The sequence below is a fragment of the Plectropomus leopardus genome, chromosome 9 (assembly GCF_008729295.1).
Source record: "Plectropomus leopardus isolate mb chromosome 9, YSFRI_Pleo_2.0, whole genome shotgun sequence".
Classification (NCBI taxonomy): Eukaryota; Metazoa; Chordata; class Actinopteri; order Perciformes; family Serranidae; genus Plectropomus; species Plectropomus leopardus.
This window is the reverse complement of record NC_056471.1, coordinates 13,212,829-13,234,280: the sequence shown is the minus strand read 5'-3', so window position 1 is coordinate 13,234,280 and position 21,452 is coordinate 13,212,829. Positions and strand designations below refer to the sequence as shown.

The 21,452-nt window shown below is 41.5% G+C and overlaps 3 protein-coding genes across 7 annotated transcripts; all 3 read left to right on the top strand.

The window, feature by feature from the left end:
* The first annotated feature begins 314 nt into the window (after window positions 1–314).
* On the top strand, window positions 315–12,220 carry eda (ectodysplasin A). Of its 3 annotated transcripts, none has more exons than XM_042493375.1 (8): window positions 315–788; window positions 7,176–7,275; window positions 9,202–9,240; window positions 9,555–9,725; window positions 10,079–10,113; window positions 10,256–10,307; window positions 10,766–10,896; window positions 11,195–12,220. In XM_042493375.1, the coding sequence occupies exons 1-8, from the start codon at window positions 381–383 to the stop codon at window positions 11,453–11,455; spliced, it is 1,197 nt and encodes a 398-aa protein (XP_042349309.1). In that variant the 5' UTR covers window positions 315–380; the 3' UTR covers window positions 11,456–12,220. The 3 variants fall into 3 exon arrangements, with proteins under 3 accessions (XP_042349309.1, XP_042349310.1, XP_042349307.1); XM_042493376.1 differs by having other exon boundaries at window positions 315–794; window positions 10,766–10,890; XM_042493373.1 differs by having other exon boundaries at window positions 315–794.
* A 348-nt stretch (window positions 12,221–12,568) lies between these two features.
* On the top strand, window positions 12,569–15,535 carry LOC121947652 (tumor necrosis factor ligand superfamily member 13B-like). Of its 3 annotated transcripts, none has more exons than XM_042492721.1 (6): window positions 12,569–12,808; window positions 12,934–13,021; window positions 13,147–13,203; window positions 13,287–13,387; window positions 13,490–13,634; window positions 14,855–15,533. In XM_042492721.1, the coding sequence occupies exons 1-6, from the start codon at window positions 12,623–12,625 to the stop codon at window positions 14,968–14,970; spliced, it is 693 nt and encodes a 230-aa protein (XP_042348655.1). In that variant the 5' UTR covers window positions 12,569–12,622; the 3' UTR covers window positions 14,971–15,533. The 3 variants fall into 3 exon arrangements, with proteins under 3 accessions (XP_042348655.1, XP_042348654.1, XP_042348653.1); XM_042492720.1 differs by having other exon boundaries at window positions 13,287–13,399; XM_042492719.1 differs by having other exon boundaries at window positions 13,287–13,634; window positions 14,855–15,535.
* A 304-nt stretch (window positions 15,536–15,839) lies between these two features.
* LOC121947651 (transforming growth factor beta activator LRRC32-like) lies at window positions 15,840–18,622 on the top strand. Its single transcript, XM_042492718.1, has 2 exons — window positions 15,840–15,979; window positions 16,085–18,622. Exons 1-2 carry the CDS (start codon window positions 15,890–15,892, stop codon window positions 17,924–17,926), a joined length of 1,932 nt encoding a protein of 643 aa, XP_042348652.1. The 5' UTR covers window positions 15,840–15,889; the 3' UTR covers window positions 17,927–18,622.
* Window positions 18,623–21,452: the final 2,830 nt, after the last annotated feature.

Genomic DNA, 21,452 nt, shown 5'->3' with positions numbered 1-21,452 from the left:
AAGTGACCACCCCTTCCCATTCATGCTCACATCAGCAGAAAATTAATCACTGGAGAGGGCCAGGAAATGTGTTTTCCTGCCTCTTAGGTATGCTGCTGCGTTATAATCACACAGCACAAATAAAGAGGGGGATATTCTCACACCATCGTGACATTATCATCATCTCACAGCCGCTGCAGCTGCCCACTTTGCCCATTGGGTGTCGCTCAATTACTGCACCTGGTGCATCCAGCCCCCAACCTCTGGCCCGGATTGTCAGGGTTCGTAATTGTCCTCGGCCAATCACAAGCGAGGTGGGCGGGTCTCCATTGTTACTACAGATACTCGAAGAAGTTTGCACCGACCTGCTGCTGCAGCTGCACCTATGAGTCTCCACGTTAATGAATAGCCGCGGCCCGCGCGAGACAAACGAGCCCGATTATGCCGAGATAAAGAGCATCTGCCTCGCGCTTTGTCCGATAATGGCATGCGATGGTTCATCCGCGGAGGATTTCCCGGACAAAGTGATGCCCAGAGCAGCTCCCTGCACGTGCAACAAGAAGTGCAGGAGTCGGAGCAGCAGTGTTGTCTTCCTGGGATTATTCCTGCTGTCGCTGTCTCTACACGCTGTCACCCTCGTCTGCTATTTGGACCTGCGGTCCGAAGTCAAAAGGGAAATTATCCACCAGAAGCGGGACTCAATGTTGACACTTGCGGGGAGTAGTGACCTGGCTGACCCGGCGGCAGTGCTTTCACCCGGACACCCGCGACTGGACTCCGGCAGCAGCCGCTCTACAGAGGCTCATGAGGTAAAAATACGTTTTAAAAAAGAGAGTTAAAAAAAAAACCACACACACACACAAATGAAGAGCAGCTCATGCACATTGTTTTCATTCCTCACGCGGAGGCTGTTCGTGTTCATTCACCTCCGTTGAGTGCTCTTGTTCCCGGATCACGGTATCAGGTTTTGTGTCTGTGCTCTGTTATGGCATGTTTCTGGGCAACTTATTTTACAGTAGCCTGTCACGAAGTTTTGCCAGCTCAGTTTCCACACAAATATGTTTTGAATCAGCGCTCCCGTCTGCGTGATTCAGCCTCTTGGACAAAGATGCACAAAGGTATGAGCTATAAAATCTGTCACCTGGCCAAAGTCTCCTGTTCAGGTAAAACACATCATGTGAGGCATATCAAGAAAGTTAGGGAGGTATGGTGCACTTTCTGACTTCATAAAACCTTAAAAATCCAACAGATACTTATTTAGAAATTGCTTTATTTTGTCCTTAATCAAACCACATGTAACCCAATTTGTCTTGTTTCCAGAGCTCCCCCCCCTAAACAGACAGAGGTTGATGCTCAAAACTTAGGCATCCTGCCCAGCTGGATTCCCAGAGACGGGTCAGTCAATGTGCTGGAGCAGGTGGACGGAAAATTAACTGGATCACCAGCAGGTGCAAAGCCCAAGGGCTGATGTAAATTCATCAGGACTTAGATGGGGCAGTTGGTACTTGGAACCGAGCCAGCCTCGTCTCACATGTGTTTTCTTTTCTGGCAGCGGTCTGATTGAATGTTCATTGTGTTGTCTGTGGCTTTGGCAACAGCCGCCCCCCTCCACTCCATCACCACCACACACTCACTAATTTCATCAGTACAAAGGGACCATAGGTCTCAACTTTGCTCAATTAGCTTACATGTCACCGGGTGTGTTACCTCTTTTGCAGGGAAAATAATCCGCCATGTGGGGCTTTGGCTGATAGTTGAGCAAAACTGTCAACTTAATAGTCACCCAGAGGATGGAGGCATTCGCGTCTCTGCAGGAAAGATCACAGAGATCAATTGCTGGTATTGGTGTTTGCCCTGAAACATTTTACTCTCACAAGTGGGAAACCCAGCCTATTCATTTAGTCGTCAGTGTGTCCTCTGCTAAGCTTATTTTAGTTTGGTTTTCCCGGTTAAAGCTCAGTGAGATGGGCCTGGTATTCAACCCAGATGGTGACGCTTCATGAGGTGAAAGACTGTGGCCCAGCTGTAAATATTTAACAGCGCTGTGATGCTGTCCTTGCCAGATGTCTGCATTAAACAACTCTGATTACACATCCCACAGTTTACATAGTTGGAGAAACAGGAGCATGTGGCATTTGGACGCGGCGGCCGCACTTGTTAGCTTTCCAGGCATTTCCCCTTTGAAGAATTTCCTCTGAAGAGCTAAAAATTGTTTATTGGATTTTTCACACAAGTCTTCATCAAAGGGCACTTCAGCAGCATCAGTGCGATTTGATGTGATGTGCAGGTATACAGATAAGTGTACCCGAACGTGGAAAGTCTTCATGGAAAACAAAAGCGAAAACAACCAGTTAGGGGAACAAACAAACGCACCACACATCTGATACTGAAGAGATGAAGTGCGAGGCTTTGTCATCACATAGTATCAGTGTGCAACCTCAGTTCGGATGGACTCAGTCTGCGTTGTGGTCGGGTTTGAAAAAGGCAAGCGGCTTCGTGTAATGACAGCTTTGCACACCAAATTTAGTGTGTGTCAGATATTTTTTAACTGAGCTGGTCAGCTTTGAACATTAATCATTTGGCAAAATTCTTTTAGGTCAAACAGAGTAGAAAGAGAACATTTTTCTCAGTTGCTATCATGGTTCTCAGCAGGATAAACATTTTTTTAACTAGAAAAATTGGAAATTGATATTGACATAAGTTATAAGATGTAAATATTTTTTCTAAGTGCTTGTGGAAAGAAGTGTAGGTGTTTTTTTATGTATTGGGTGCTTTAATACTTCAGTTTGATTATGAAAAGAAAACCACATCCTGTGTTTACTCTGGCAGCAGATTTATTTTGAATCTAGTGATATTGAATTTTGTTTTTTATCCGGTTTTAAGTTTGGACACATGAATGCATTTTTATCCTGTGTGTCATCTTCTTAACAGCCACCACTTGTCAAATGTGTTAGTCTTTCACCATAAAAAGGTCAAGTGGACCTCTGAAGGAATTTTGTGCTGAAAATGTTATAACTGATATGAAGAAAGTGTTAATGTTATAACCCCCAGATAAGGATCTAGGCTATATGAGCTGTAATACTACATGAGTCCGATCAGAATCTGTCTGTGAGGAGAGGAGGGACTGCGTGTTACTCATGTTGCAGGGTGATGCGAGGCAAAGAAAGCAGAACAGCAAATGCTGTCAAATCAAATATAACACAATTTCAGCCCATTTCTGTCTGCTAGGATGTCTATAAAATAATAATATTATTATTTGTTTCCTTAGATGTATGTGCGGAGAGATACAGATTCCCTGAAGAGTTACAGAACTTCTACAGAACATTTTTTTGTATTAATACAAACTGTAAAATATACAATAAAAGCAGAAAAAAGTAAACAATAGAAACAATTTTGCATGTAACGATAACATACTACTTAACATCTCACACTTTTTTTTAGACACAACTTGTTGCTTCTTAATGAGAGCAGATGATCTGGTCATTTATGATCCAGGCCTGGGGAGTGAACAAACAGCCTTCCTCCCAATAGTCACAGTTGGTATGCCCTTGAGCAAGGCAGTAAACCCCAGCTGTCCAGCAGATCTGCGCAGTTCCCAACAGTAAAAAGCCCCTCCCAGGTGTGCGCAGCTCTTAGGAGTGTGATGCAGGGCTTTACTCAATAAGAGCAAGTGTCACCCACAGTGAGCCTGACCCTCGTTCACCTGCCCTCAGTGAGTGACACATCATAAAAGGCAACCTGCAGGATATTTAATGTGATCGCTCAGATAGCGTTTTATTCTTCAGTGTAACATTTTTCTTATAACCATTATATGAAATAATTTTCTCCTCTGATGTATGCCTTCAAAGTCTCCCAGAGAACAGATGCTGAAACATCTGGAGTCTAGTTAACGGCTATTAAAAAAGTCAGTTTGATGGGACACAAAGTCCTCAGCAGCATACAAGCTCTGGGGCGCCGGGGTGGGCTGTCACCCACATCTCCTTTAATTGTGACCAGTGCGTGATTAGTTAAAACAGCGGTATCAGATGTACACATGGAGCTTGCCTCCATATCAGGAATCAATCAGTATGGACACAAGTGTCATGAAAGCATGAGGCAGAGGAGGTGGAAACATCAGAGATATGAGGCTGCAGACTTTTCCATAGAAGACTGAATTGCCTTGACAGACACATGGCGTAGACGCCCAGTAAAGATTAAGTCCAGAGTCACAAACATCTACCAAAATAATAAATTCTCCAAGCATTCACAGCATTTCAGCAAGAAGTCGCTTTGCCAGCAGTGTTGCAACGATCTAAAATGTGATTGGCTGTTGACAGGCAACATTTCCCCTAGGTTAAGCTCCACAGCTTTTTTAGATGACAATCTATGGATGCTGTTATTAAATTACCAGAGTTATGGTTTAAAACACATGGCCTTCCAAAGAGCAGTGTCTGATATTGGCGGAGGTCAGGTCGCTCCTTTTGTGGGATATTAAAAAAGAAAACATGCTGTCATAGTCCCAGTTATCAGCATGCTATTAAAGTTAGTAATGCCTGTACCACAGTGATTATAATAAATGGTAATAAAAGGCTTTTATTGTCATACCTCTCATTACATGCATATAAAGACAAGAACAAAATACAGTGCATCCAGGGCCGTAATGCAACAAACATGAGCACCCATGTGGCACCCACAGCCACCAGCCTTCTCAACTTTGTAACTTTACTTTCTCAACCACAATTTAGTGACTAATTTTCACTGCTGGTCTGAGATTGAAAGGCGTTACTGCAACCACAATGTCAGGAAATCAGTATTGGGCCAAAGAACACTCGAGCTGTAGCCTTTTATTTTCACAAATCGCTTTAAAAGTTACAAATGTCGGACAATTTCTGTGGTCTCAGTGCAGAAACGAGTAGTGATTCAAGCTGTTGTAATAGTAAGTGTTAATAGGGCCAAAAGAAGTCTTGTGATCACTAAATTACACATCCCTGGGGTGACTGAATTTTAGTCATATCCTCACGGAGCAACGGGGAATCGCGTCTTCTGCGCGCAACAGCACCCCCCACGCTTTGAAGATTTGAAAGCCCTCTAATTAATAGCATTTTTTCCCTCGCGCTGAAAAGGAATGGTTTACTCAATAGTTGGCACTTGGCATACATACCAACACGTTGTCATCCTGATTTACTGTAACTCTGCGTGCCTTTGAAGGGTATGAAGGCTGTAAATGTTGTAATGAAGTGAAATGAAGCAAACAACGGCGCAAAACCATTTCTCATCATCGTATAGCAGATCAGCTTTTTTCAATCACTTTGTTGCCTTCATCTGCAGCACCAGACGCACCAGTTTTTGGTAGTAGCCTAGCAGATTGCTTGTTTGTTTTTTGTGCTGGAGCTTAATCTCGGGCCAGGAATTGGCTGTTGAATCATGTTTGGCTGTCAGAACAGACGAAAGTGTAACGCCATATGCCTGAACATACACCCAGAATCCTTTGAGAGGTAAAAGCCCCCTATATGCCAACAGCTGGAGAGGAGATGTGGAGACACCTGCACGCCAAATGAACAGCAAACGTCGCTGCTCGCGGGAACATCTGGAGGTCTGTGTGTCGACGAACCAGTCCAACACATACTCCTCCATCAGGCTGGAATTCCCGTGCTTATAAGGTCAGACATGGCTGGCAGCTGGTCAGGGATGTAGACTTTAACTGCTCTGAGTTTGCCCAACACAGCCAGTGGGTGGTGTTTGACATGATACAGCTCATCTCTCACCACAGGAGGGGGGGTTCCCACATCTGAGACGAGGTATAGAAGAAACTCGAAACATAACTTTTCTTGTCTGTCTTCTTACGGTCTTTCAGTGGCTCTGCTTGAAAAACCACACAAAGAGGCACTGGGAGTTCACGCTGCTTTCCAGAGAAGGAGATTTCTCGCCGTTGGGGTTTAACAACTATGTTTACTTGAGCGTCACAGCTGGAAACATGGAGTATGTCATCTTGTACCCAACTGGGATCGGCCCCCACGGAAAAAGAGGGGTCAAAGTGCCTGTCAGTAAGCTTGTATGATTCATTCCCAGCAGTGAGAATAAATGATACATCATTATTTATTATCTTTTGATCCATGCTATCGGGCTGCACATGTCACTGCTACGGAGATGTCAGTTATCCAAACTCCAAGCAGATGTCCGGCACAAATATACATTGTCAGGTCGTCTGTCCTTGGCCATCGAACGCCTTCATGCCTCGCACTCTTACAGTTATTTATGCTGACACTCCAAAGTGTGACCGAAAGCGATATATATTGCAAGGCTCGATGAAAAGAAGGCTTTGGGTGGTCTTGTTGTGCTCCCAGTGCCGAGTTTCTTTGTCTATCGGGTTCTGGGAACCCTCCAAAGATGTGATCACAAACTGGCTGTTCTAACAGAAAGTGACTTTGAAACGATCCCCGTTTTTTGAAAGTCTTGAATCCTTAGCACGGAACATTTTTTTGTTGTCGGAGCCGGTCATGTCTCGAGCGTGCCACAGCCAGGTCAGCACGTCCTACAGAGTTCATGTGAATGTAGGTCGACCAGAACCAGTCACATAAGAACACAGGCATGCGGTTTGCCCCGCCACTCACTCGCCCATGGGAACACCCCACCATAGCTTTTCCTGTTTTGGGGGGATGAGCTCAGACCAGCTACATCAGATCCTTTTCTTTGACTCCATTTTCGCTTATTCATGCTACCTCTGAATAGGGCTGAGACCAGGTGCCATATGAATGGGTATTGCTCTCAGATTAACCGCAATTCATGTCCTCCTTTTGTATAAAAAGGTGAATTTTGGAGCAGCCGTGTCCAGGTGACTGTCTCAAACGGCAGAAACACAGACAAAAGTGACTTGGGTTACAGTATGGTTTACAGCCCCAATGGGACAGACAATAACTTGGCCGTAAATGAATGTGCTGGCTGACAGTGTCTCACATCTTTTCAAATGCCCCGAGTTGTCTCTGTGCAAACATTATACCCCAAGAATAGAAAAGGCCACTTGTAACGTGGGTTTCGTTCTCAAAAAAGTTGTATCGCTCCTGCCTTTTGTTCGCTTTACGGAATTAATACGAGGTGGTCTTGGCTGGTTTTCATATTCTGAAGAGCGTCTCTGTGCTTAAAGCAAGTGGCCCTCTTGAAATGTTCAGCTATATGAATTATTCCTCACTAATTAATGCTTTCTGTTTGTTTTTCACCAGGAGAAATTACTGCACAGAAAAAGCGAATTCCATGCCACAGAGGATAACAGGGGCATAACTCAGCGAGCGAAAAGAAGTCCCGGCAAGCAGCCAGAAACAGGTACGTGTAAATTTATTATCATTTACCAATGCTGTGTCTTACTTGTACTGTGATCTGAGTTAGACTTTTAGCTTTATCGTCTTCTACTTCACCCTCCTATATCTGTCAGGCTCAAGCTCCCAATTCAGTGCCCCTCATGACAAAAAAAGAGCACATACTCTTGCTCTCTGGTGCACCTGCATCAGTCTATTTTCTGGACGTTGCGTTGGCAAAGGCCCTGTCATCTGTTGAGCAATGGTTTCTGTAACTCTTGTTTGAGGGGATTCAGTACAGTGTAAATAACAGGCTTTCGGTGGATTTTAAAGCTCTTAAATTTTCAAAATCGTTTGTTAATGGGTTCTCACTTTTTGCGGAATTGATTTTTTACTGCTTTGTGCTTACTTAACAAAGCAGCTCCACCGCATAATGTTGCAGAGTTTATAGAGCAAGAGATTAAACGGAATGGGACTGATTATTACTTGGATAGCAAACAAGGACAACAAGGAGTTTGGGAGGGTTTCACCAATTTGAAACAGGCAAGCAAAGCCCGCGTTGATTTCCCCTGTCTCAGAATAATATCAAGTCCCCGAAAATATCTTTTCTATCTGTCAAATAAGGAGCTTTTTGGAATCCAACGGTGCAATCGGTCAGGTCAGAGCCATCATAAAATAAAGACCAAAATCACTCTGTAGTACACGTTTTAAAGAACCAGGTGGCCTTTTCCACGAGAGGTTATCATTTGAGACTTTGATGGCTTTCATTAATTCCACCAAATTGATTTATCGTAATCAATAGCTCCACAGAGAACCATATGGCCAATATGTCTGAATTAGCTTTTGTAGTTTTTGTTTAGAATGCTAGCTATGCAAATAAAAAACGCCAAGCCTTTGAAGTTTCATGTCTGAGTGCAACAAGTGCAGCATGATCACAAGGCATTCCAATGTCTGTGGCGTGACACTGAATACTTGGGGGGAAGTTTAGTGATTGTGTTTAAATTAGAAGAAAAAACTCACCTTTGAGACTTTCTACATAAATCAGTTAAGTCCCGAGCCTCTAAACACTAATCATTCCCAGGTCTCTCCTCTGCTCTCAGCGCACAGACAAAGGCTTTTGTAATCTCAGCCTTAGATGTGTGTTTTTGTGTGTGTGTGTGTGTGTGTGTGTGTGTGTGTCCTGTGTTTGCACATGTGTGCGTATGTGTGCGTTCTGGGCACTCCTAACGGGCACCAGATTCCAGATAGGGCTGCTCGTTAAGAGAAATCTATGCGGATGCATCCAGTCATTTAGCCAGAGGAGAAACACTGGCCATATGTTTGAGGGGGACTCAAACTGTGAGGTTTTAAGGTTAAATGGCCTTTGTAGTTGTAATGACATGGTAAACACAAGAGCAGCGAGACGGCTTTTTGAAAAGGATTCTTCAGCTGCACTCTCTCTCACACACACACACACACACACACACACACACATACATGCACGCATATACACTTAGTGCATTTTGTCTTTCAAGCACTGACATAGATGCCTCACCAACATCCATGCACACACACACACACACACACACACACACACACACGGTTGTAAAGGGGAGACACACACATGTACACACACTTTCATCTGCATTCTCCATCTGGGCTTAATTCAAAGAAAAGGATTTTGGCAGGATAAAGTATCTCTCTAATGATCTTCTCCAGTTCCACTGCCTGTGAATGCTTAAGGCACTTGTTCATACAGAGGAGGTGAAACCACACTTACAAATTACTACACTAGAAGATACCACAGACTGACATACCTCCACTCCAGTGTTCAGTGCCGAAACATCTGAATCTGTTATTTTAGCCCATTTGGGATACCTACACGGAATGAGAGGGATACTCGAGATGTTATCCGAGATGATAATTGTTCGGGAGACCATTTCAAGCTTAATCACGCTGTTTTTGTTTCTTACAGAATCGACTGGAAGGGAAAGAAGGAAAGAGAAGAAAAAAGGTAATACATAATTTAACCTAAATTTCAGTGATCTTAGTCATTGATTAGACTGCTACCTGCTGCCTACTTTCCGAAAGTATCTGTGAGAAGTCATCCAAAATCCAATAACTGTGTTGGCTTATGGTCGTTAAGTGTTTGATTCTATCCGTCAGGCGCATTATTCTTGCCGGTCCTCTTCCTTTATATCAGAATTTACAGTAAGATGTACAGACTGTAACACCCTGGGAGGCATATTTGTGATTTCAGGCTATATAAATAAAATTATTAACTCAGATTTTTTAGTTTTCCAACCATTTTGCTGTCTCGTTTCACAGGGAAAAAGAGGTCTGTGCCGGGCCCCCCTGGTCCCCCCGGTCCCCCGGGCCCACAGGGGCCACCGGGCATCCCTGGAATCCCCGGTATTCCAGGAAGCAACGCTGTAGGGCCCGCAGGACCGCCTGGACCCCCTGGGCCGCAGGGACCTCCGGGCACGCAAGGTCCAGCAGGTATTACAACTTAAAATAGAAATGACGCGATAACGCGCTGAGATAGCCAAGGACACGAGCCAGAAGAGCTGAAAACACCCAAGAGTTGAAAGATTTCTTCTTAGATTACAGTATTTTCCTGCATGCGGACCCGTTCCCACACTAGAAGGGGGCTCAAGTTGTCAAAATCGATGAACTCATTGCCTTCACAGTGAGAGTTTTTTGATGCAGGATGTCAAACATAGTGTGGGAGAGCGGTGATCGTTCTTTAAACTATTTCAGTGTTTGTTTTCTTTTAATCATCATCTCTTTGTTCCCCCAGCAGTGTTGAAGGCCAGAAATTTATCATGTCTCTCTCGCTCTTATTGTTTCAGGGGTTCCTGACAAGACGAAAACAAAAGAATTCCAGGTAGAGTATGTCAGCTATTGAAAATTAAATTTCACCCCACACACACACACACACACACACACAAAATCCCAGATGAAACAGCTGTTCTCTTGTTTTACTGTGTATTCACATTAGTCACCAGAGATCTTTTTTTGTTTTGCAGCCTGCAGTGGTTCATTTGCAAGGGCAAGAGACAACCATCCAAGTGAGAGAAGGTGAGTCGTCTGTCTTTTCTCAGCTGCAGTTGCACGACAGTCTTTGACACAAAACAATAAACATGCCAGAGACCTGGGTCTGCAACTGTTCTACAGACTTACAATAGAATAAATGTTAGATTTTATGCTTTAAATGGCTAAATGTTGCCACCAATATTTACTATACAATTATGTAAGATTATAGTAACCCTGAAGTAATCCTATAGCTATTACAGGATTAGTATACAGTTAAAGGCTTATGTTACAAGTCAGACCCGTGTTAACTCCAGAGCAGAGGCCTCGCATACTAGTAGATTTAGGTTTTCCTGCTTCACTTTGTCAGTCTGAAAGGAGTGTGTAAGCATCATTAGCAGGTTTATATTTTCTGCCAGCGCAGAGCTCTGGTTGTGGTTAAACACTGCTGAAAGCTGTTTATGTTGACTGTTTGCTTCTCTGTTTGTTTGTTGTGACATGTTTAGATCTGTCTGAAGGCATCCTTAGGAACTGGAAGATGGTGTCCATCCATCACCGCGTGTTTAAAATGCACTCTCGCTCTGGAGAGCTAGAGGTGCTGCTGGATGGTGTCTACTTCATATATAGTCAGGTAGAAGTGAGTACGGTCCTTGACGTAACTCTTAAAATTCACAGTTCAGAGTCAAAAGAACTGGCAGTTCCTCTGTAGCTAAGCTTAAAAACCTGCTCGCTTTGCTCATCTGTAAATGTTTGAGTTATATTATTATGAGACATATTTTTTTCCCCCTCTCCCCGTGGCTAAATGTCTATAACTCAAACCCTTGTTTGCTACTCTGATATTCCAGCTGCTCCAGCTTGAAATAAGCTCTTAAATATCATGTGGATTTGTTTTGACTACCCCTCTCAGTCTTGTGTGAATTTTATGTCTCCACCAGGTGTACTACCTCAACTTCACCGACATTGCCAGCTATGAGGTGATGGTGGACTCCAACCCATTCCTGCGCTGCACCTGCAGCATCGAGACGGGCCAGCGCAAGTTCAACACCTGCTACACGGCTGGGGTGAGCCTGCTCCGTGCCGGCCAGAGGATCTCCATACGCATAGTGTATGAGGACACACTCATCAGCATGACCAATCACACCACCTTCCTGGGAAGTGTCAGACTTGGAGAGGCTCCATCTGCTGGACAGAACTGATAACTACACAACCAACCAGCCCCTCTACGTGAAATGCCCCGTCTTGCCCCCGTTCCGAGGAAATTTAAATCCTCCGGGTTATTAAAGTCGAGGAAGCCCCAGGTGACTTTTGATCACTCTCACAGCTCTGCATTAAAAAGGACAATATTGACTGTTACGCTTCCCACACACGATTCTGTGCAAAGGGATGAGCCTCAATGAGCCTCATCAAACAAAAGTTTCTATTTATAGTCCCCATTTTTGTGTCAACACAGACGGCATTTCTCTTTATAACAAGGAAGGACACTGCGCTGACATATACTTAATATTTACATATTTTAAGTGCTGTTGAATGATAATCTTGTATCTCCAAAAACACTAGCTAATCAAAAATGTTTTATTCGCAGATTGTATACTTGGCCATTTTAATTAATTTAATTATATTAGCTGTTATATAGTAAGTGGTTTAAAGGTCCATATGCCCCTGGGTTATAAAAATTATTAAAAGATCATATACATGTTCAAAGCAAGTATAATGGTATCTATGCGGAGCTAGAAAAAAAAATCCATTAAAACTGGAGTTATAAGGTAGTCACAGAGCAACAGCACTATATATTTTGCACACATTTGCACTACAACATCCCTGCAGAATATCAGTGATATGTTTTGTTACAGTGCTATTGTTTTAGTTACGGTATGAATGAATCCATGTGGAAAAATGATAGTTGTTTATACGTCTTTGTACATATTGTATATAAAAAGGGATATACTTTTGTAAATGGAGTTGATTGATGGATTAAAATGTTTCATTTTCTGTCTAAATGCATTTGTCTGTCTTTTGTGTTTGTGCGGCGGATGGTATTGATTTAAAAGGTCAAAACTTCGCTTTCATATCGGACTCCACTGGCACGGGTATTGACAAGAACAAATGATGTTCCTCTGAGTGAGGCCTTTGGCTTTATTAAAATGTGGCTTTTTACTTTGACTGCAAGTTTCACAACGCTGCAAATTTGGCTTTAATCTTCATACAATACAAATGAGTTCCATGTTGAGAGGCAGAGAGGAGATAGTTCCTCATTTAGAAACTAATTTTGAAACTGAACATTTTAGATTTCCGGGGTTAACTGATGTGTGACCTCAAACGTTTGAGTAACTTGAGGACATTGAGTCTGACTTGCTTGTCTCACAATGCTGTACAATGCTTTATTATCTCTCACAGCATTTATGTTTTGTCTTAGTCTGTTCCTGGTGCACAGAGCCAGTGTTTTAGAAAGCGATTTTCGCAAACTCCAAGGGGACATAATTCTACAATTAAATCAGCCATGTTCTGAGGGAGTCAATGGGAAAACGGCCAAGATGTCTAAAACAAGAGAGGTATGTCACTGATTATAAAGAATGGAGTCATCTTGGACATTGTACTACTGAGATTTATGCCATTAGTGAGTATTCAGATAACGCTTCAATAATAAATTTTCTCCTAATGCATTGTTTTCTCATAGGACATAAAGCTAAGTACTTTGCATAAAGCTCTGAGTTCTCTGAAGATATCTTCTAGGAGAGTAAAACGGGAACAGGGCAGCTACAGAGGTGCGTCGCAGCTGAGAATTGAAAATGTGTCCATTAGTCACACTTTAATCTGGTAGTGAGACCATAAACACTGTATGCTAACTTAATGAAATTAAAGTATTATGTTTATTTTCTCCTCTTGCCAGCTCCAACATCATTCCTGCAGTTAACCGCTAACACCAACAAACAGCCAGACATAAGAGGTAAAACTAAATTCAAGTCTTTGGCTTTAGCAGCGCGCCATATGCCATTATTTTGAGTAAGTGTATCTTGCCGTCTCCCGTAGGAAATATAACAGTGATCCCTTGGACTGTTTCTGCGCAGCAAGGAAATACAATTTCACAAAGGGAAAACAGAATTGTTGTCCAAGAGGATGGATATTACTTGGTGTTTGGACAAGTATTGTGTCACTGTAATTCAAGCATAACTAAATTGATATTACATCTGATTTGTTCCAACTGTTCCGCTAATGTTCTGCTGTGTTCACAGGTTTTATTCAATAGCCCGAGTACGGTTATGGGTCATATCATTCGAAGTTGGTGTTCCACCAGAACAGGGACGACGTCAACAGAGCTCTTGCGTTGCCTACAAGAGATGCCCGATGAAAATCCTGCCAATACATGTTACACTGCAGGTCAGTGAGCAATACTGATGGCCGATACGGTTGCTTAACGAAATAGTTCAACATTCTGGAAAATACATTTGTTCACTTTCTTGCCAAGAGTTAGATGAGAATGGTGATCACTCTCATGCGTCCATAATAAATATAAAGCAGGCCATTAGATTAACACACAGATTAGCAAGTCCAGCTCTTTCCAAAGCATATACATAATTTGGCTACCAGCACCAATATACCTGTTTTTTTTATTTTTCGCACAAGTGTAAAAGTGACACATTGTGTACAGGTAATTATGTATTATGTAAGGACTATTTCTTGGCCTGAGGTAGTGACTTGAACTTCCTGGAGTCTCATTGAGTGATAAGCTGACCAATAAGTTTCACAGTATCGGTTCATTTGAGTTGAAAATCCATTGACCCTTTCAAGATTTGATACTTTTTGCAGTATGTAGTGTCAGTTTCTTCACAACAATTTGTAATAGTGCATGCAAACTGGACAGCTACTGCTGCTTGCCCCTGTAAACTTCTACTAAATGAACTAATTCAAACCAACTGCAACAGACTTGTGCTGCATTCATGCGGTGTTGGAAAAATTAGTTCCCGGTCAAATTTCATGGTTAACCTGAACTGTTTCTTTTAGTGTTCATGTTGTTTGCACATACCAGACAATATAAAAAGAGCTGTTCAAAAAGATTTGTTCACTCATTTTGCCCATCTCTTATCTCAACACCATCCTGAGGTTTCCGAACTGCTTCTGGCATTTCACACTTCAGTTTTTGCACACAATAATAAGTGAGATATTATGTGTTAATTTTGTGAGCTTTAGTGGTGTTGACACAAGGATTTTATATTTATTTTCCACTCTTTGTGCTAAGCTAACTGGTGCTACTGGTGGTTGCCTATTATTTACCATGCATACATGAGAATGGTAGGTTGTTGATTTTCTAATCGAATTTTGGGCAAGTAATTATATTTTTGCGCATTTCCCATAATGCTGCATTATGCCTTTATCCCAAGTAGTCTCTCTCACCATTCTCTGTGAACACAAACTGAATCTTTTGTAAGACTGGCGTTCATCCCTCCAGTTGAGCTCTAGAGACTCGCAGAGTCTATGCCAAGGAGCATTGAAGTTGGCCTCGCTAAGAGACATTATGTCAGTTTTTCCTTTATTTTCTCGCCCATCATGTATTTTCTCTGATGCCGTCTTTTATGTATAATATGTATCCTCTGTTACAGGCGTAGTGCAGCTGCATCAGGACGATGAGCTAGAATTGGTGATACCATACAGGCCACAAGCCCTCATCTCTATGGACGCAGAGTGGACCTTTTTTGGTGTCATACAGCTAAACTGAAACAAGACAGCACAACAATGATAACTATGCAGCTCGTTGCTGCAGGATGTTGGAAACTGACACTGAGCCGTGTGAGGGGATGCTGATAAAGGTCCGAGTGACAGCAGCAGAAAAACTCTCGGGGACCTGTCATTAATCTCTAGAAAATACATAATGAACCTTTTAAATGAACTGCCCATCTTATGTGTCAGGTTTATCTGAGGACTGAAAAATCCTCTAGCTTTAAACCAGTATCTTTCAGGTAGTCCACCTGGCCCTGTCCCCTAGCAGTGTTTATGTGTGCTACCACTGCCTTTCATCAGCCTATTTTAGCATGTCTCTTTATACCTCACTGGGGGCTTCCCTCCAGCTCCACCTCCATGCCGTCTGTTTATTTGTTCCTCTCGTCTATTTTAGAACGGTTTCCGTTTTCCTCAGACTATGTCAGGAACAAACAAAGGTATAATTTTATATCGCTCAGGAGGTGTTTTCCTGGCTGACATGAACTCCCCACCACTGTAAATACTTTTATACTTTTATATATCATGATTAAAAATTAAAGTTGTAAATGGGATAACAAGTCTTAGTAAAATAACTTAGCAATTGGTATATTATTGGTATTTTTCATACCTACTCTTTAGTGTATGTATCTGCATAATTGGTTACATTAAACAAAAAAATGTGTCCATCTTTGTCTAAAAGCTTGTTTTTATTTGAACTAAAAAGTCCTTACTTGGATGTTTTCTTAATAGAAAATGGTAGATCAGTGGTCAAGCCTTTATAGTCTAAATATAGTATCCACAGTGCCTATCTGGTGTCCACAGCTGTTTTCTCTCTGCCTTTTTTATGAAGCATGGCTATAAGAGGGTGTGTGTGTATATGAGCTCTGACAGCAGTAGTGTTACAGTTTATCGGCAGCAGAAGCAGTCGCAGAGGGAGGATGGTCAGACACATGTTCTCTAATCTCCTACTACTCTGGTCACTCAGCCATGACCTTTACATGACTGGACTGAAATATGATGAGCCAAAGGTAGGCCCAAGATATGTGTAATATTGGGTTTTTTTAAGATTTGTTTTTATCCTTGGTTTCCATGTTTTACTCTTTTATTATGATTAATGTTCCTTTCATTTCAAGGAGCAGTCCTGGAACAACCAGAATCTCCACTCTGTCCCTCTGGATTTGGATGTAAGGCTTCGAAGACTAGACCTGTCCAATAACTTCATCAGACAGTTGCACACACTTGCTTTGCCATACTTGGAACAGCTGGACCTGAGCTCCAACCAGCTGGATCTCATCTCCGAAGGGGCTTTTGAAAACCTGGCTCGACTTGAGGAGTTGAATTTGTCCAGAAATGCACTGAACAACAACCTTGGCAGAAACAGCAAAGCCCTCCAATCCATCAGTGGGCTGAAGAGTTTGGACATATCAATGAACGGCTTGAGTGATGATGCAGTGGAAGTGTACCTTCGAAAAAAATCTTCTCTTGATCAACTTAAGTTGACTGGTAATGCAATGACAAGACTTTCACCCAACTTGTTCAAAGAGAGTAAAAGTCTGAGGGCCATTACTATCGATAACAATCAGATATCAGTGATAGAAAAGGGGACATTTGAACCACTGGACCAATTAGAGATGCTCAGCTTGGCCCAAAACAACCTCGCACATATCTGCGATTTTAAATTACATCAAGTTAAATATCTGAATCTCAGTCAAAATTCAGTTGAGTTCTTTGTCACACGTGAAGATGACCACTTGTACAGACTTGAAATTCTTGATCTAAGTCACAACAAACTTATTTATTTTCCAATTGTTCCAAAGATGAACCGTCTGAGGTATCTTCATTTACAGAATAATATGGTCGGTGCCTTAAATTCAGAGGCCACTATGGTATCACAGGCCAATGCTCTTTATAGGGAGATGATGCGTGAGAGAACAGCTCGAAAAAATAACCTACATGCAAACTGGAGGCTGATGCCACTGATTTATATTGACTTGAGCTATAACCACTTTAGGTCTTTCCCACTGGAGACTCTAAGTCATCTCTTATCTTTAGAAACTCTGAATTTCAGTTACAACTGTTTGCAAAACATCACTTGGAATGTAAGAAAAAATGAATCTGGATCCCATCGGCAGCTTTTCTTCCCCTCCTTAAAGTACCTCGACCTGCAGAGTAATGGACTTGCATACATTTCACCATTATTTGTCAATGCGCTCACGCAAATAGAGACATTAAATTTACAAGACAATTCTGTGCAACCATGTGCCTCCACGGACCAAATCAAAACATCCTGTACCGTTTTTGGGCAGTTAAAGACACTTAAACACCTCAACCTTAAAGAAAACAACATCAAGATGCTTCACCCAAACACATTTCAAAAAACCTCTTTGGTTTCTCTGAACCTTGCAAGGAATTCACATATGGGAATGCAAGAGGGCTCATTAGAAGGTGTGCAGAAAACTCTTCAGTCCTTGATCATGAGTGAAATAAACATGAGCAGCTCTGATCTGTCTTTACCCTGTATGCCAGCGTTAACGGAGCTGAACATGTCCAACAACCACCTAGACATGATACCCAGCAGTCTGAGCTGCTCTCCTTTGAGAGAAATTGACATAAGAAATAATCATTTTGTATCTTTAAACCATTCTTTGATTCTTGCTTTATCTGTAAGCCTCAATGTTATGTATATTGGTGGGAATTATTTTAACTGCTGTGACAGTAAATGGCTGACAAAACTACATGAGCTGAAAATAAAAGTGCCTGATGTCAGCAACACGGTATGCTTTACAAGCGATGAAAACATTGTGATGACAGAGTATCTGAAAAACCCTTCAGAGAATTGTCTGTTTCATTCAAAAGCGCAGAAAATTCACGCTGGAACAATGATCATAATTGTTTTATTTGTATTTGTAATATGCACAGTGTCCATCATATTCATCAGGAAGGTGTGTTGCACACAGACATCATTAATAGTGTGATATTTTTATTTTGGATATTGATCTATATATGTACATAAGTTACATAAAGGGATACAACTCAGAAACTGGATGGCAAAGTAAAATAACATAATTCCTGTGAGTTTCATTTTTCATGATCCATTCTACTAAAAACAGAAGTGGGGCTTAACGGCTACTTAGACTGTAAAAACTAGCAGACTTTTAGTTAATAAAATGCAGTAAATCTTTGCTGTCTGACATGTTTCAATCCTCATCTTGATTCAAGCCATTGTTGTATGACTCCCCCTGCAAACTATTAGTCCAGTAGAACATGCATCACGCTGTTTGACCTGTGCAGCCAAAATGTTATGACTGAAATTGGCTTTATCAACTCCCAAGCCGTTTGGTTATGGTGCATGCCAAATTGCTAATCAGGCGGAGAATTTTTGCCCATCCTTCATTGTGAAATATTTGTTTGCAACTAAAAGTTTGACCTTGGCTTGAATTTGTATGACGCCTTTCAGGCCTTGCACAACATTCCCAGAATCTAACCTCTTAAATTAAATGCCAATAAGAGACCTTATACGAGTTTCTGTGTAAACATATATTCTAAAGACATATATTCGACGCTATGAATTTACAAGATTCGTTATATACATATCATTCTCTACATATGTTTGTGTTTTGTTATGTATAATTCATGCGGCTCTGGCACTGGTTATCAAATACAGTGGTTAATGTGGCACTATTTAAGCTGTACATAATAAACATAATGTATTGAATAACCACAATAGTTTGGCAGTGTTCATTTTAGAATATGATTCCCCTACTTCTATTCCTGTTACATGAATCACTGAGGTTCGTAGGGGAAAAATATCATTTTCTGTGAATTTCAGTTTTCAGCTGAGCAACTTGAATTCCACAAAGTCATAAAATATTGACGAGAAGGGCTGCTATGATTCAGTGTGAGGTGCAGTCTCGTTGATTTTGGATCCACTACTTTTAAGAAAATAAAACCCCTCTATGTAGCACATAGTTTTTAAAGAGAGGTTGAATTTCATCCCACACTGTTGGCCCATCCATGAGCTGAGCTGATTGTTTGGTGAAAAGCGTGCGAAAGCCTCATGACATGTTGCAGTTTAAAATGAATAAAAATAAGCTTTTTATTACAATCTGAGCAAGTAGCTAAGGGTACACTGAGGAGAAGCGGCTGTTGCAGGAGGATATCCTGTTAAGCAATCCTTTTATTGTCTTCTTATTGAAACATCCTTCTCCTTTAAACTGGTGCAAAGTGCCATTTAGCAATTCTAATGCCCATTACCACTTTGTCCAATGGGTAGAGCCAAGCCTGCAGTGCCAGCATTAAAGAGCCAGGATGCCTATCAATCTGGCTCTTGAGCAATATCACTGTAGGAAATGTCTGTTGCCCCACCCACAAGATTTAGGTTCTAGATCAAGTAGCAGCTTGACAAGTTCAAGCAAAGAGCACTGGAAGAAAAGAACACTGTGTGGATAGTATTAGGTGTAAAACCATAGGAATGCAAGTAGCAAATTGCATTCATTCTTCTAGTTGGTGGGTAATAGTAGCTGGCATTTAGACATTAGCACCAGCTTGTTTGTTAGCACATTAGAGCAAGTATTGAAAGCTTGTATCACTGGCAGTCTCTGCCTCCGGGCTAACTGTATTTCCCGTCAAGCCTTACAAGTAAAAGCATTGTCATCCTTGCCCAATTAAACCTGAAAATATGAAAGTTATAATAAGGATAATGCTATCTAACATCAAATGCAGTACACTTATTGGCATAAATGTTGCAAACATGTAAATGAGAGTAAACTTTGCTCTGTTTTTTCAGTTCCTATTGACAGAATTCAGCATACAGCTATTTGTTCTGCTCCCAGTTTCTGTTTTGTTGTTGTTGTTCTACTTAGAAATCTGCTGACCCAGAATTATAGTTTTCTAAAAAATGCATTTTGCTCTGTCTCCAAACACACTTTTGCTATAATTAGCAACTCACCCAATATATGTGCATGATCCATAATGCATGAATTTTCATAACAATGTTATTTACAGAACTTTTATACTCTATATTTTCTTCTCATTTTCCTCTTTCTCTGGAAATAGGAGACTCAGCACACCTGGAACTTACTTCTTTGAATTATTTAGTACACACTTCAAGTTTCAAGTTACTTATTATCAAATACACAACAATTACAGAGGCAAAAAAATAGGTCCTCCATAGATGACAGCTTTCTCCTGGTGATGTGTCAAGCATTTTTCACCCCCCTCTGTTTGTTTTGCATATTAGAAGCAGTGGTGCATACAATCAGGATACCCTAGAGGGTGCACCTGTAGAAGTTGCAGCATATCCTTTAGTTCATGCTAAACCTTCGCAGCATGCACAGGGAAAAGAATTGTGTTTGTCATGGTATCTGTGTGGTTATTTCAGGTCAGGTCCTCACTGGTGTGGACACCGAGGAACATGAGGGTGCTGACTCTTTCCAGCTTAGTCCCTCTGGTGGTGGTGAGTGCTTATCCTTATCTCCACATAGGGTCTGACTTAGCAGTGGCTGTTTTGTTTAGGAAAAACACATTCATATTAAAAAATATCTTATTGTAGGGCCAAGAAACCAAGAGCATAAAATGTGTTCAGGACATCTTTATTTCAAAAATAAGAGATGTTGACACACAGTCTTCGGGATTAGGGCCCCCTCATTCATATGGACCCAGTACCCAGGCCATACTCCTTTATCACCATATTAGCTTTGGTTCTTGAACCAGCTCTTTTCAGGACTTTTGTAATCTTGGTACTATCTAGTGAAACAGCTCGCATGTCTACCAGTTTTGATCAGAACCATTGTAATCAAGGACGTGTCATCCACGGAGGGCATTACATAATGCCAAACAGAAGGGCGGAATGGCAGATTGCGCTGAACCTATTTGTTTTGATCGAAAGGACAAGCATGGAGCAACTATTAATGAGACCACTGCATGCTCCTCTTTATTGTTGCCTTCCAACCAGAGGATTGCTGACACAGCAAAAAATGTTGCCATGGTTCACACTTTAGGTCAAACAAAACCTGCTATTTTTTTGGTTTTTGAACCACCTTTTTGAATTTTTAACAAATTTTTTTTTGGTTGAAATGCTCTGGATGGTTCAAAATGTGTGGAAACTGGAGTTCCATGTTGGTGAAGAAGGGGTAGTGTCCATCCACGTCCCTGATAAAGATGCTCCCAAACTCTAGCATCAGTGTGCAGTCATAACATTACATTTTATCTGACTGAAGCTTTTATCCAAAGCAACTTGCTAAAGGTGCAATCAACCATATGGCTACAACCCCAAAAATAGCAAAAATGATGCAAGTTCATCAGCTTTATTAAATCTACTTCAAATGCTACATGTTATGTGTCATTTGTGACACTAGATGCTTTCCTTTGTGTATTCACATGAAAGTATGCATCACATTACATATTTGCTGATTCTTAATATACAGGACCAGCAGGAAGAGACCACCGCCCTTTTGGGATAGTTTTTAAGTTCCCACTGTCCTTTAAACTCAAGTGGTGTGG

What these genes read in the sequence shown, in the direction of transcription:
- eda (XM_042493373.1), top strand. Translation starts at nt 381, where the DNA reads ATGAATAGCCGCGGCCCGCGCGAGACAAACGAGCCCGATTATGCCGAG. An exon ending in CAGAGGCTCATGAGGTAAAA is followed by an intron (nt 795 to 7,175) that starts ATACGTTTTAAA and finishes GTTTTTCACCAG; the next exon opens with GAGAAATTACTGCACAGAAA. An exon ending in GGGCACGCAAGGTCCAGCAG is followed by an intron (nt 9,726 to 10,078) that starts GTATTACAACTT and finishes TTATTGTTTCAG; the next exon opens with GGGTTCCTGACAAGACGAAA.
- LOC121947652 (XM_042492719.1), top strand. Translation starts at nt 12,623, where the DNA reads ATGCTGTACAATGCTTTATTATCTCTCACAGCATTTATGTTTTGTCTT. An exon ending in GGAACAGGGCAGCTACAGAG is followed by an intron (nt 13,022 to 13,146) that starts GTGCGTCGCAGC and finishes TCCTCTTGCCAG; the next exon opens with CTCCAACATCATTCCTGCAG. An exon ending in CAATACATGTTACACTGCAG is followed by an intron (nt 13,635 to 14,854) that starts GTCAGTGAGCAA and finishes CCTCTGTTACAG; the next exon opens with GCGTAGTGCAGCTGCATCAG.
- LOC121947651 (XM_042492718.1), top strand. Translation starts at nt 15,890, where the DNA reads ATGGTCAGACACATGTTCTCTAATCTCCTACTACTCTGGTCACTCAGC. An exon ending in TGAAATATGATGAGCCAAAG is followed by an intron (nt 15,980 to 16,084) that starts GTAGGCCCAAGA and finishes TTTCATTTCAAG; the next exon opens with GAGCAGTCCTGGAACAACCA.